This window comes from Dendroctonus ponderosae, unplaced genomic scaffold (genome assembly GCF_020466585.1).
Source record: "Dendroctonus ponderosae isolate FM_Combo_2020 unplaced genomic scaffold, Dpon_F_20191213v2 Dpon_F_20191213_6, whole genome shotgun sequence".
Lineage (NCBI taxonomy): Eukaryota > Metazoa > Arthropoda > Insecta > Coleoptera > Curculionidae > Dendroctonus > Dendroctonus ponderosae.
Window position 1 is genome coordinate 7,648,726 of NW_026018814.1, and position 13,982 is coordinate 7,662,707.

The following is a 13,982-nucleotide window of genomic DNA, read 5'->3' on the forward strand; positions in this document are numbered from 1 at the left end:
GTTCCACACACTCTGTACATATTACACGAATATCTTTTGAAACACACAAAGAGATTGTTCATTCTAAAGAAACACGGTGGCGTCGTATTTAAAAATATGGCAAATTGGAATTCAGAAAGGAACCGCAACTCTTGCCTTTCAGCTGGTTTACCTTGTAGACCAATAAATCTTTCACAGCTTGTTAATGCAGTGCATACATATTTATACAATACACACTATTGTTTTTTAATATTGCACATCGAAACTTGTGCATTAGTTCGAGCTTCGGCTGCATGAAAATATGCGCAAATCAACATGTTTTATAACAGTTAAATAATTGTAGAAGTGTATCGAATAATACGAGTGGTGGACATACACCATTCCGAGACTGCGGTGTTAATTAATGTGTATTTGTTATAATTAGAACTCGATTAAAAAAGCACTTCAACATTTTTAGATAAACCGTAGCAGTATTGTAAAGGAATGTGATTCAAACGGGTGTCGGATATTAAACAGTTAAATATTAATAATTGGAAGGGAATATTATGAAACTCGCCAAAAATCTGAATATATTTTTGACGTAGGGGCATCATGATTCATATAGACTACGTGCATTATTTATTCCCAGATAGACGCAGAATATGATTTCGGGTCTGCTCTCTCTCTCGGGTCTGATTCATAAGATCAACAGCCTTTTACATGCGTTTTCAATTTTCATTATTCGTTAAAGTAGATTGTTTCAATTGAGTTACATTGAAACATTGAACATTACAATGCTGTTATCGTTATATAATATATTGCTAGCTAGCTAGTACCTAGATGCGATTTATGGACTCATGCCGATAGTAAATAGATAACAGTTGAACAAAAACCAAAATTAAATCACTTATATCTTGCGAACTTAGATAAGCTTACCTGACTGACAATAATAGGAAATTTATCTGCATCTGGTCTATATTGAAGCAGTCGATCCAAACATCTAGTAACACTAACCCTGTTGCATGCAAACACTAATACCGGCAACTTTCCTTCTTGAGAGCCTTGAGTCTCTTTATCGACCTGGACATGATTTTGTTTTTGTACTGTTGGTTCCAGAACCGGTGTTGATGATTTTTGCTTCTTCAGCAAGAACTGTTTCGTGTCTTGTATCATTTCGTTATTGAGCCTGAACTGTTCCTGTATGCCATCTTCCAGTTTGGAAAGTTGATTATAAAGACGTTTTTTGCTTTCGCCAAAACCATCTGAGAAAAACAGGTACACCGCTGTTGTCCACACCAGTATAATAAATATGAACACCAGAGCTACTTGCTTTAACCGCATGTTAGCAGGGATAGCGAATAAGTGCGTAAAAGCCCTAAAACAGGGGCTCAGTAAGGGGAAAAAATCAACAATGCCAACTGTTCAAAACTGGTACTTACTGTCGAGACCATGTTAAACTGCGGAGAACACCTTTACATAGTTCTGTCTTTTGTGCCCCAAAAAGTCCCACACACACTTTGCACTCGTAGGCCTCCCCTAAGCACTGACAAGTGGTGTTGACAAGACCACAACAGCAGGCAAAAGTGAAACTGTCAGAAAATATCGAATATCGTCTGATTTCTGTCAGTTTTCGGAGCATTTCCGAAGTTTGCCGAACAATAGGAGCCATTGGTGTGCATATAATGTCATGCAAGTTTCCGTAAAATAACCGGTAATTACCAACAGACAAATGAGCTTGATTTAAGTATCTTGAAGCATTCTTTATTGCCATTCCCTGAGAGAACAATTAGCTAAATACAACGATGATAATAGTGGTTAATTGTAAAAACTCTGACTAGAAGGACGCCAATGACTACCGGTCAATGTCATTAAAACATAACCTCTGAAATAGAAATCAAAACACTGTAAACAGTAGAGCGTCTCTACACAGACTACATACTATATTAAGTAATATTACCAGTTATTACCTCCCAATGGAGCAATTTAAGGATGCTCACTACTTTCACATACCATCCCAAGGCAATATCTATACGATGACTGAACTGCGGTTGGCAAATGGGAAAAGTTTGGTACTAGCCGCCTCTTTAAAGCGCGATATTTTCTACTTTGAATATTCCGAAGCCTCCCTGAGCTTGGACCCAGCCACAAAAGAGATTTCCTTCACTTATATTCCAAGTATGTAATAATTAAATTATGCTTTCATCTGCAGAGAACTAATTGAGCCCCATTTTAGGTGGGGCCGAAATAATCTCAATAGATGCGTTCAATAAATCGTCTATTACTAACGAAGCAGTCATAGGTATTACAATAATTAAGGTACGGGTCATTTTTGTGAAACCCGGTAACTGAATATTGCACATTCCTAATTCGGCGGTGTTTTAGAATAGTAATGATTCTGATACTTTGGAAACCTTTTTAAACATTTACTCCCAATTAGAAGAACATGAGGATTTCAACATTGAAAATATTGCCCAAAATTGCCTTACAGTAGAACTCAACTTTATTCCTTACCAACTTTTGCACACCGAACTAATAACATGGAAGGGTGATAAAATTGCCAAAAAAGAAGTGAGTTGAATGAGCACCAAATCGTTTATTAGTCTTCGAACGAGTATTTCAAACCTCTTCTTTGCAGATCGTTTTTATTCTAACAGGAAGCGATAACCTCGTTCACATTTATCATGAAAACACATCGGAACATAGTTATAAAGATATAGATAACAGGGACTTATTTCCGGAATTCGGCAAAACTCCCAGTCCAGTTATATGGATTGATATTTGCCACTTAAATAATTATGAAGAGTAAGTTTGTCTTAATGCAACTGGCTGATAAGCTTCAAATGTGCGTATACTTTCAGACGTGTAACAGCATTTGGATGCGAATGCGGATACGTGAAACTTCTAAAAGTTAACACCAAAACCAATAAAGTCATCTATAATTTCTCAACAAGATTTTCCAATTACATCTCAAAGGTGCAGTTGTATTTCGAAAATGAAGTCAAACATCCGGACCATTTTGGGAAAATTATCTCCAAATTTGCGACGGAAAAAAAGGACGCTCGTCAAGTGTTGAACTTAATTGTAGTTAACTCGTTATTGCCTTCTGTGTTATTTAGGTGAGTCCTTTGGGAGCATAATTTCTTTTGCTTGACTCAACTTTTTAAGGGATGTTCTAAAATATGGCCTAAGTGATTATCTCACATTAGCGCGTCATAATAATAGCACAGTTTTTACAAGTTGTATAGTGGCAGATATTGACTTTGATGGTCAAAAGGAAATTTTACTTGGAACGGGTTCAGAGGTGCAACATTTCGGTATAAGTATTTTGTTGAAATCTGCACAGAAATTTTAGGAAATTATTTTATATAAGAGAGATATCAAAGAGAACAAATGGTATTTGGAGGAAATTAAGAACCTTGTCGCTCCTATTCTCTCCATGACATATTTGGATATATCTGGGGATGGTGTTAAAGAGTTGATTGTATCGTCCATGAAAGGAATTCATGTCTTACAGGTACTTTAAAATTCACATGTAAAACCAAGATAAGGTTGTTATCAGAGTCTCTTTCTAGCACGATCCGAAATTCGTTCAAAAGAAGCTAACCGAACGAGTAGATGCTCTTGTAATTCCAAAAATAGTTTAAAATGGCTTTTAGGGAGGATCGAATTATTATTATTATTATTATTGAATAAAAGAAGATATTCCATTAGCCTAGCGTCTATTCATTCCAATCTTTTGGTCCTAACAGCGGTCGGTAACATTTGGTTGAATCCGTGCAGTATACGAAAGGCTACTTAGATTTTTGTTTTCATCTATGAATGCATAAGTGGACTTTGTATGTTTTATGCAAAGCTATTGGTTCGTTATTCCAATAATTTCCTAGAAATCGGTTGTCTTTGCTATGTTGAGTAGCTACAAATGATACAAAATAATTTAGGTAAAATTAAGGGTAAAACATTTTTTCTCTAAATCGGGAACGCAGTTTTTTTGCGTTTAAAGGCGTACACATTCGATTATGTGCATGCAAAGTCATGTTTTCTACCATAAAACTTGTTTTTCAGTGGACGAAATAGGTATGTTTTAATTCCACTATTCAAAAAATAGCAAACGCCTTTTCATATGTCGCACAAATTACATTCTGCTAATCAATTTATATTTCGTTTAAATCTGTGTTGGTGGCTTAGTTAATAAAACTTTAAAAACGTAACTATTTTAATTCGACTTAGTTTTAAATATGTTCGTTTTGTTTCTTATATTATACCCAGATAAAATTGTTAATTAATCAAGCGTTTTTTATTTTTCATTAATTTTTTACATGATGTGATTTAAATCAGTTTCCTACAATTAGGGGCTAAACAAATTTTTAACGGGGCCTATGAGGTTCAAGCCGGTATATGTGCCTAAAATCACAATAAATCCAGTATTAGTATGATAGGAGGCTTCGGAAAAATAGTTACGCAGCCCAAAACATAGAGACACAATGCCTAAAGCATAGGCGCTAATTCCAAGGAACGTGTGACACTTTCTCAAGTATATTGGCCTAAGGTTACAAATCCTCAGAACAAGTTTTACAAAAAATAGCAAGATTCCTCCCAAGAAGGACAGCATGGTTAGTAGGTATGAAACAAAACCTGAAAACCAAAAATATGATTCGAATTTTGTGCTTCCAAAGATAAATCGCTGGTTCTACTTACCGACTATTCCGTGTGTGGTAGTAAAATGACTCCGGTTATTAAGTGCTTTATCCTGAATTTTGATTGAAACTCCCGCAAGCACGGCAGTGGTAGCCAACAGCATCAAAACCCCATGAAGAAATCCTCTCGCTATTTTGCCGTAGCCCAAAAAGAAACCATTTCCAGGATTTTGCATTGCAACTGCTTCAGCCATTAGTAAGGCAAACTAAAAAATGTGGTTTTTCTAGAATGCTTCTCCGTTTAAAAATTGATCAGGATTCATGAATTTTGGGTCACTTTAATACATTAACATTAATTCAACAAATCGCGATTAGAAGAAATTTTTTAAGTAAGAAATAAAAGCTGTCTCATAAGGGAAAAGTCGTAAAGGACAAGTGAGGACAATTGTCGGTTTTATTGACTATCAAGGCAATGATTTTGATAAATTTTGTCTAGGACTTACCCCAATTGTGCTGAGAAAAACATGCCAAGTGTGCATTGATCCCCAGTCTCTATTGTAGGCCATCAGCCATACCGTCGACGCCACAAAAATCCCCATCAGAATATGAAAACACCCCTGCGTGATCAAAAAAAGTCGTTGATTTTTGGGAATTATCTCGTTGTCGCTCATGTTGATACCCTTCCGCTATGTAAGCTTGCTTCAAAATTAGCTCATTAATGAAAGGTGTAGGGTCTACAATTAATCGATTAATCTCTTAGGCTACTTTTATTTTATAACAAAGATAAGAACATCTATTTATGATCCGCTTTTGATGGGATTAGTTCTTCACCCGTGTTCCTTATTGGTTTGATAATTTATTGTTATAACAAGCATTAGGTTGATATAATTTTATGTTATAGTCTTGAAAATGCCATGCGGTCTATTCAACGACTACTAATATATATTAGTAGTCATTGCTATTATTTGTGCGCAACATTAAACCATATAATGTTAGGAATGTCTTGTATAATGACAAAGTTAAGCAATAGCATCAATCATCTCAGTTTCATGTACATCACTGAGATAATTATTGGCTGACGCATCATAAATCTATGTATTGATTATCAAAATTGCGATAAAACTAAATATGTGCGACATTTGATAAAAAAGGAGAATGTTTCGTTCGTCATACAATTAGGAAAACACCTCCCATGGATAAGAGGGTTGCACATTAGTTCTATGTTATATAAAATGTTTTTTTTTAGAAATTAGATCCAAATAATACGACGCTTTTAACTCAAACCGTATGTTTTTATTTCCGCCTTATCAGGACCCAGCAATCAACAACACATAGGCTTTGTATTAAAAAAACTTGTATTAACATAGAGATACGTAAACAGTTAAAGCTAATTACAAGAGTGGATCCTAAAATGTATTTTAAACAAAAATTAAAATAGATGTACGTCGCAGATCAATAGTAAATTTTTAGCAATAACTTCCATCAAGGAACTTTTCATCGAAATAACGAGAAAAACATGAAGAGCATTTTCAATAGGTAACAAACAAACAAAGCTAAAATTGCCAATAGAAACAAGCAAATCAGAAAATATAAATAATTATACATGGAATATCTAAAAGATAGTTTCAAAAGGTACTACCAATGAAAACAGTTAAATTGTTATCATAAATCCTTTCAAATTAAATCAATCAAAAAGGCGAGAGCGCCATCAACAACACGAAAATAGCGTAACCAGAATTAAGAAATCTTAAATATATAAAGCCACTAAAACAATTTTAAACGATTAATTTTTATAAATTTGGCGTTTTATATTTTTAAACTATCTCTTTCTTTTATATTTTGGAGATAAAAATGTTCAAGTCATTACAACAGAAATACGTTCAAATGATACCACTGATAATGATTTTTTAGATTACCGTAGTGTGAAGTGTTTTAGAGAAACACTTCACTATTTGTCATATCTATATGATATCAAAATAGCAAATTATTCTTTGTAAACTGTTTGCTGGCTCCTTTATCCAAATAAATGTTCAGGCGGTGGTTTAACTTTCCGCATTAAAATTATGAGAATTTGTACATTTTTCAAATATGCAGTTTTGGTGATAATAACATTTTTTTTATTAAAAGATACATTCTAACAGACTTACGGGCATTTGCTTAGAATGCCAGAGATTTGATTTGAAAATAGAGCGATCTAAATGCCGCTAACAGGCTCCATATTATTATGTATCCAGCAATGAGAAAACTGGCATAATAGGCACTTTTTGGGAGAAAATGTACGTAGTGATGGGACGGATACATGACCATAATGGAAACCACGCCCAAGGTAAAAGCGCTTATTCCCAACACGTTATGGATCAGCTTGGCCAGCACTGGTTTGATGTACTTTGCGAAATTTTGCGTGTTCTGAGCCACAATTCCAAAACACACCGCACAAAACACCAATAACCAGGAAGTCAAACCTAAATGAATTTTTGCGTTAAATACACACACACTAATTTAAAGATCTGTTGACTTACCTAAAATAGCATGGTTGCTTTGAAAGTGTTTCGAACCATTTTTAATATTATCGTTGATTTTCACCGCTATTCCTATTGTTACCCCAAGGCAGCTTATTGTCAGTAGAACCCCATGGATCACATATATTCTCACTCTGCTTATATACAGGGTAGGCAAATTATCTTGGGAAAAGGCGATTATGGCAACAGCCATTAGAGGGATATACTACAATTAACACAGTGAAGATTGATTATTACCTGAAGGTGGTGCTAACATCGATCTCCTTACCGAAATGGTGGAAAAAACCATATGCCATAATATAGGTCGATTTAAGTCGGTATTCACGAAAAACACCCATAGCATAACAGCTGTAAGAATCGCAAGTAGCTGGTAATACAACAAATTGCCTATCCATAAAAGTCTTTGTATAGTGGAAACTACTGGTATGGAAAACGATGTGGCATGACTAGTTGAAGAACTAGCAATTATTGTATGCGAAGATGATAGGGTTTTTGCTTCAGATCGGACTGAAGCCATTTTTCGTCAGTGTAACTAGCGTGATATGTGAAGTTACTACTTAGGTACTTGCTTAGAAATAACTTAATCAGTGTAAGATGTTCGAGCGATACGATACCATTGGATAATTGACAAATTGGAGAGGCTATTGTGTTTAAGATGTATAGTGCGGTAGTTTTTCTCAAATATAATGTTGTAAAGATGTATAAAGTATACGGGTTGTCCAGTTAGTCTTTGAATCTTCACCTAGAAGTTGAAGCTTTCATTGAAAGAGTTCTTCCATATCTTCAAAAATACATGTTTTCAAGCGGAACGTTTTCTTTTAGTCGCCCTGTACATTGAAATCTAACAAGCAAATGGGAAGGTGTGTATTCTTGATCTGGAAAGAATTTTAAAATTTGGATCAGGAATCCGGAAGCTTTTTATTGTTCTTTTTGTTGTTAAAATGGCGAATGATAAGCCGCGTTTCTTGTAACTTTTTAATTAATTTAAACGTAAAATTCTTGTCTCGTTTATCAAAAAGGTTTTAACCGACTAAACCAGCATTGCTCGAAACAGTTTTCATTATAATCGCTTTTGGGCCAAATAAAAATCCACTGCAACAATTACCTAAGTAACTTTAAGTACCTTTCCACTAATATTTATATCAGGAATATGCCTCTTATATGATAGATTAGATTCCATTTTGTTACGAAAATAATATATTTGAATGCTCACTGCTGAAAAACTGGCTGGAAGAAGGTTACCACTTTTACACTTTCGTATCGCGAGGCACCGTGTATGAACTGAAAAATATTTGGAACACACTAAGTTCTCAATAAATGCATAGGAAGCCGGTTTTTTTTTAATTAAAAACAGAGTTGAAAAGCACATTTAAATTGTAATATATGGGAAGTAATAACAATGTACCAGACAGTTTAAGCAGATCTTCTTTCCAATGGCTCCATTCCATAACCATTGCGTTTAAGAATGGCAGTTTATTTACGAAAACACTCCTTTAACTTGTCCGAACAAAGACTTGATGGCCGCCAAGCCACTCCAGATGGTTACAAATGCTAAACCATACTTAAGGCCGATGAAAGCGCTGTCTGAAAGATATCGCTCGATATGGCCCAACATTTCCCACAATGAAGCCACTCCGATTGAAAAGCCGGCCAATCCCAAGAAATTGTGCACCAACTTGGCAAACACTGGCCTGATAAATCTCGAAAACGTCCTGGTGTTGGCTGCGACCACTCCGCATATAATTGAAGCGAACACCAATATCCAAGAAACTAAGCCTGGATTGATCATTTTAGTTTTAGTCAGAAAAGTTTTCAATTCCTTCACTTACCAAGAATGGCATGTTTGCTGACGAAATGGTCTCTTCCGTGTTTAGTTTTGGAGTCTGTTTCAACAGCAATTCCAATTGTAACGAATATGCAACTAAGGAGCAAAAGACCGCCGTGAATCCAATATCGCTTCGTTCTTGGGATGTACAGGGTGATCATGTTGTCTTCCGAGAATAAGATAATTGCTGCGGCCATCAATGGGATGTACTGTTGAATTTATAAGAAATTATTAGAAATATGTTTTTCAATTTGCACCCTATTTGATTCAGTAGATGCTAAATGTTGGAAATGAACGGATAGTCTGAGCGAGCAAAGCTTGGAGACTCAAAAATGTACCAATCTTCAGAAAGGAAAAACAATATCTAGGCAAAACAAACGTAAAATTTTGAATATGATTGAAATTATTCATATTGATCAAAAATTGGCGAAAATTGTCAACAACTTACTGCTGCAGTGGACAACACCAAATGAAGAGTGAAAGTGCTTCCAAAGGAATTGGCCTGATCGAAGAAAATCCATAGGAACAGTATGCTGACTATGGCCAATATTTGGTAGTAAAACATGTTGCAAATCCATAAAATCCTTTGGAGAAGCGAGACTTCTATTTTATCGGTTGACGACATTGTAGCTGATTTAAGTGCGGTTTCAAATGCAAATGAGCGACACAAACCAATTTTTCGACCAGAAACTGCTATCGCAGAACTAAAACCTTTAATGGATTTCCATTGGCTTTTAACCAGAAACGGTGATAAAGCGTCAAAAAATCATTGTCTATCGAATGTGATTGGTGGTACACTTACTCCATCCTTTGCCATAATCTTAATTCTAAATCAATCGAAATGGATTCATTGATTTGCAATATATGTGTTGCATCGCTTTTTATTTGAATACTGATATTGAAAGACGTTATTCTAATGTGTCCTTTAAGGTTTTTTGATATGTTAATTAATGTCCATATTTAAGCTTTAATTGCTGCCGCAGTATGGCTGCTTCTTTAATTGGTTGAACAGTATCTCCATTAACAATCTTCCAAAGTCACCAAACGCCCCAAAATGATCCGATCACACCTACATTTTGTACCATACATACAATACAAATACTATCTGTATTTCAGCATAAATAAAAAGTATTTTCCTTCCTAAAATTCTCAATATCCATCATTAGTAAAATTAATCTCTTCTTCGGTTGTCATGCTCATCTTCCGGATGTTGAAACTGTTAACATAATCTTTGGTACATTCGTTGGCTCTGGTAAGCCTGGACGCATTAGCCAGTAGAGCGCATTTACCCTAAATTTCCTCTACATAAAGAACATTCTTCATTGTTTCATATCTCCTTGCGGCTGTAGTCACGTAAGCAGATTATCCACTCGATTTTAGATTTTAGAGAATACTCGATAGCCTCCGTGTAGTCACGTAGAGTTTCTAATCAAATAACCAATTCAATTGTCGGAATTGAACAAAGATGTAGTAATTATAGATTAATTATGACTGGCATTTGCAAATAAAAAAACTTGTTGAGATTTTTGATTAAGCAAGTTCATATACTCAGGATGCAAGTTCACTTACACAATCTTCCAAAATATTTACTTTTCAGTTTTTTACTTTTAGTTAATTGCTTGCTTCAACAATTTTCTGCGTTTTTACATAATTACAATTAATAACTGGCTCAGCTTCGGCTTTTTTTTGGTTTTCAGGTACAATAAGTTTAAGTCAATAATTTTAAAATAGCCGACCATTATTTTAGGTGAAGTGCTTTTCTAAAGTGATTCTCTGTGCATTGTATTGATTCAGCAAAAATGACGATTTTTTAATTTTAGAGATGATGCTTGCTAATTATAGGACTGATTGGTAAACCGGTTTATCAACTTAATCGAAAACTATGTATCAAATATAGCAGAAAACTAACGATTTACTCAATTTTCTCAGGTTTTCTCTATTTGTTTCTACAAATTAAATTCGGTGGCTTCTGTTACTGCTATGTGCGTAAGAACCGTTAAAACCGCATTCTCGAGAATAGTTGATCAACTATTCTATGTTAGTTTGCCACAAACAAAAACAAAAATCAACAGTTATTTGTGATATAAAAAAATTAGTTTGTAAAAGTCAGTTTGAACCAGTTGTACACTAATTTACCACAAAACTTAATTAACTTAAAATTAAAACACTTAATTTAGGCATTAACAGAAAAAAAATAGAACAAATGTGATATTAAATGTTTGACTTATCTTAAAATTATACTACTTATAATGTAGGTACTGTCACATAGTGATATATAAATAAACCACCCTGTATATTAAAGTTAAAATTCTATCCGGAGATTCTATAATTTAGTTTCATATACGAAACTATTCAGAAAAGGCGCATTAAAATACAAGGTGATTCAAAAAAAGTTCAAGAGCTTTTCAAAACATATTTTTTGCTTTTGGAAATGGTTTCACTTAATTAATAGTTTCAACAATCACTATATAAATTTACTTATTACTTGGTTCTGCCCGGAATTATTGATTTAATTTTCTCTAGCCACACTTAGTTTAGAAAATGTTTTTGTTAGCTATCACGAGAAGCCAACGAATACAATAGGTACTAAATATGGAATTGTTGCTTTGAACTATTCAAGACCTTTCGAAATGAATGTTTACTAAAACATCCTTCTACTTTGGACGAAATATCTACCGTACATGAAACTTATTTAATAAGATTAATCAATTTAGTAGACAAAATTCCACAGTAAATTCCGCATTATCCTTGATGTTAAATAAATTTGCATAAAAACGTGAAAGACAATCCTTAATTTAACTAAGTCCATTAGTCTGTTTAAAAGAAAACGCTCTTGATTTGTCCATACAAAGACTTAAGTGCTGCTAACCCGCTCCAAATGGCAACAAAGACCAAAGCAACGTAAATTCCATCATATACAGTTTGCGAGCTATTTCTCTCAAAAAACGTTAGCATTTCAAATAACGATCCAATTCCAATGGCAAATGCGGCCAATCCTAAAAAGTTGTGGACTAATTTTATCACCACTGGCTTAATGTACGATGAAAACGTTCTGGTATTTGCTGCCATCAGTCCAATCAGCACCGATAAGAACATTAGAATCCAGGAAACCAGACCTTAAAAATTGAAAGCGATGAAAAATGGGCCTTGGGTGAGGAAACGGCCTACCTAAAATGGCATGGTTGCTTTGAAAATGAGTCCTCCCAAGTCGTCTCTTCGCATCAGTTTCAATAGAAATCCCAGCAGTAACAGCTAAGCAACTGATGAAAAGCAAAACCCCATGTATGGTGTATCGTTTGGTTCTTGAAATGTGAATTGTTGTAATGTTGTCTTCGGAAAATAATATAATTGCAGCAGCCATTAAAGGAACATACTGAAACAGATGACAAATTTATAACTAGACTAATAGTTTTTTTTATCTTCAGACAATATTAATCAATGCGGACATTTTTATTGCTCGTTTTTTCCATTTATCATCATCATCGTACTTTTAATCAATTATATAATACGAACATAGGTTTGAATATTTGATATACAAATGTCTGTCTACGGATTAATTCTGCTAAAATAAATTAGATATTAAAACCCCATAATATATATATTAAGCTTTCAAAATGGATACATGTTTTAATTAGTTCAAACCTGGGCGCCACAGATTCAACGGAAAAATTTCTTTCTTCATCGATTTTTACTTCGATCTGGCGGTTTTGACCAAAATATTCTAAATATCGGACAATTGCGCTAGGTAGAATTAACACAACAGAAAATGACAATATAATAAGTAAATTAATTTTTTATAGATAAAATAAATAATCTGAATTAAATGAAGCTAAACATTACATGTAGCTATAAGTATCTTTAAGATAAGCCTAAACCATTTGCAAGGAAATTAATTTATCGAAATATACAAAGTTGTGAGACTGCATTTTCGATCAATTTAAATTTACATCAAAGTGGTTAACAAATAGTTAGTATTGCATTACTCTAAATAGTCCAGAGTGAACTTTCAAACAACCTTTGAAGATGTCCGACTCGCATTTCCAAAATGTTGAGATGAAACAAACTGGTCGCGGCATTTACAAGAACTTACTACATACTTTCAAATGATTAACGCAGGTGCAAACCCTCAAAACGAGATCTATAAACTGTGGGTGCAGAAACCTTTCCTACTTACTATTTGAACTTCATCTATAATAAATGTTGAAGTAAATAATAGAAAATAATCAAATATACTCATAAAATTTCATAAAAACAGTTAGTTTGCGAAGTACCAAATATGTGTTGATTTGTTGTTGACTAAATATTTTTCAAAATTGTTCTGATAATGATTTTGATCCAGAAAAATGTATCATGACTTTAGGTTCAACCTTAAAAATTTATGAGCGCGACCAATTGTTAAAGTTACTCATCTTTGTTTAAAAAAACTCTACATAAAAGTGTCTCTAGTTCTTACCGCAGCAGTTGTTAGAACCAAATGCCACAATCTGGTCGCATCCAATGCATAAGTTTCAAAAAATATCCAAAACATGACCATAGTAACAATGGCCAAAATTTGGTAGTAAAAGGTGTTTAAAAGTAGCAGGCATCTTTGAATCCATGAAATCTCATCGGCTTGACCGTAGAGCACCGTCGTTGAAGAGCCATCGATTCTTTTCTCGCTCATTTCTTACAGATGCACTGTCGCACTAAAACTTCGAGTAAATAAATTGGAAAATTTACCCCCGCTGGCTTATAAGCGAATATGCAAAAACGGAAGATCATATTTTTTATTGTAAGTGAAGCAATTGGTCCGGGGATTTAAAAAAATAATGCTCTGTTTAGATTGGTGAGATTAGATGTAATGAATGATTTAAAAACCCTTTCATTGGCAGATTAAGATAGCACTTTAAAATATTCATCTAGACGAGGAGGATTAGAGATCAGTGGCCTATAATGTATGTTACAACGTTTATTTATTTCACTGCACGATACGCAACAAATAATTTCGTTCTCACGCAGGAATCATGTATTCATTATCCCAATATGTTTTAAACATTTTCCCATTTC

At 34.2% G+C, this 13,982-nt stretch overlaps 6 protein-coding genes across 7 annotated transcripts in view; 1 reads left to right on the top strand and 5 right to left on the bottom strand.

Moving 5' to 3' along the window:
- The window catches only part of LOC109540499 (alpha-1,3-mannosyl-glycoprotein 2-beta-N-acetylglucosaminyltransferase), a 7,331-nt gene extending 5,689 nt beyond the window's left edge, over positions 1 to 1,642 (bottom strand). Inside the window, exons 1-2 of the mRNA XM_019908910.2 lie at positions 1,398 to 1,642; positions 895 to 1,333 (exon numbers count right to left, since the gene is read on the bottom strand). Of these exons, the coding sequence (XP_019764469.2) occupies positions 895 to 1,333; positions 1,398 to 1,627 (669 nt within the window). The 5' untranslated portion in view covers positions 1,628 to 1,642. The remainder of the gene's footprint in view (positions 1 to 894; positions 1,334 to 1,397) is intronic.
- Positions 1,643 to 1,844: 202 nt separating this feature from the next.
- On the top strand, positions 1,845 to 3,670 carry LOC109540500 (KICSTOR complex protein kaptin). Its single transcript, XM_019908911.2, has 8 exons — positions 1,845 to 2,133; positions 2,192 to 2,274; positions 2,341 to 2,526; positions 2,594 to 2,760; positions 2,817 to 3,074; positions 3,124 to 3,259; positions 3,311 to 3,472; positions 3,531 to 3,670. The coding sequence occupies exons 1-8, from the start codon at positions 1,932 to 1,934 to the stop codon at positions 3,600 to 3,602; spliced, it is 1,266 nt and encodes a 421-aa protein (XP_019764470.2). The 5' UTR covers positions 1,845 to 1,931; the 3' UTR covers positions 3,603 to 3,670.
- LOC109540501 lies at positions 3,661 to 5,854 on the bottom strand. 2 transcript variants are annotated; one of them, XM_048667359.1, is made up of 3 exons: positions 5,096 to 5,854; positions 4,654 to 4,858; positions 3,661 to 3,871 (listed from the first exon to the last, which is right to left on the bottom strand). In XM_048667359.1, exons 1-3 carry the CDS (start codon positions 5,261 to 5,263, stop codon positions 3,768 to 3,770), a joined length of 477 nt encoding a protein of 158 aa, XP_048523316.1. In that variant the 5' UTR covers positions 5,264 to 5,854; the 3' UTR covers positions 3,661 to 3,767. The 2 variants fall into 2 exon arrangements, with proteins under 2 accessions (XP_048523316.1, XP_019764471.2); XM_019908912.2 differs by lacking the exon at positions 3,661 to 3,871 and adding an exon at positions 4,238 to 4,590.
- Positions 5,855 to 5,929: 75 nt separating this feature from the next.
- Positions 5,930 to 7,764, bottom strand: LOC125502318. The gene is made up of 3 exons (XM_048667358.1): positions 7,380 to 7,764; positions 7,112 to 7,316; positions 5,930 to 7,054 (listed from the first exon to the last, which is right to left on the bottom strand). The coding sequence occupies exons 1-3, from the start codon at positions 7,626 to 7,628 to the stop codon at positions 6,750 to 6,752; spliced, it is 759 nt and encodes a 252-aa protein (XP_048523315.1). The 5' UTR covers positions 7,629 to 7,764; the 3' UTR covers positions 5,930 to 6,749.
- Positions 7,765 to 8,431: 667 nt separating this feature from the next.
- On the bottom strand, positions 8,432 to 9,730 carry LOC109540503. Its single transcript, XM_019908914.2, has 3 exons — positions 9,385 to 9,730; positions 8,941 to 9,145; positions 8,432 to 8,887 (listed from the first exon to the last, which is right to left on the bottom strand). The coding sequence occupies exons 1-3, from the start codon at positions 9,559 to 9,561 to the stop codon at positions 8,589 to 8,591; spliced, it is 681 nt and encodes a 226-aa protein (XP_019764473.1). The 5' UTR covers positions 9,562 to 9,730; the 3' UTR covers positions 8,432 to 8,588.
- Positions 9,731 to 10,830: 1,100 nt separating this feature from the next.
- Positions 10,831 to 13,962, bottom strand: LOC109540502 (transmembrane reductase CYB561D2). The gene is made up of 3 exons (XM_019908913.2): positions 13,390 to 13,962; positions 12,105 to 12,309; positions 10,831 to 12,052 (listed from the first exon to the last, which is right to left on the bottom strand). Exons 1-3 carry the CDS (start codon positions 13,597 to 13,599, stop codon positions 11,754 to 11,756), a joined length of 714 nt encoding a protein of 237 aa, XP_019764472.1. The 5' UTR covers positions 13,600 to 13,962; the 3' UTR covers positions 10,831 to 11,753.
- Positions 13,963 to 13,982: the final 20 nt, after the last annotated feature.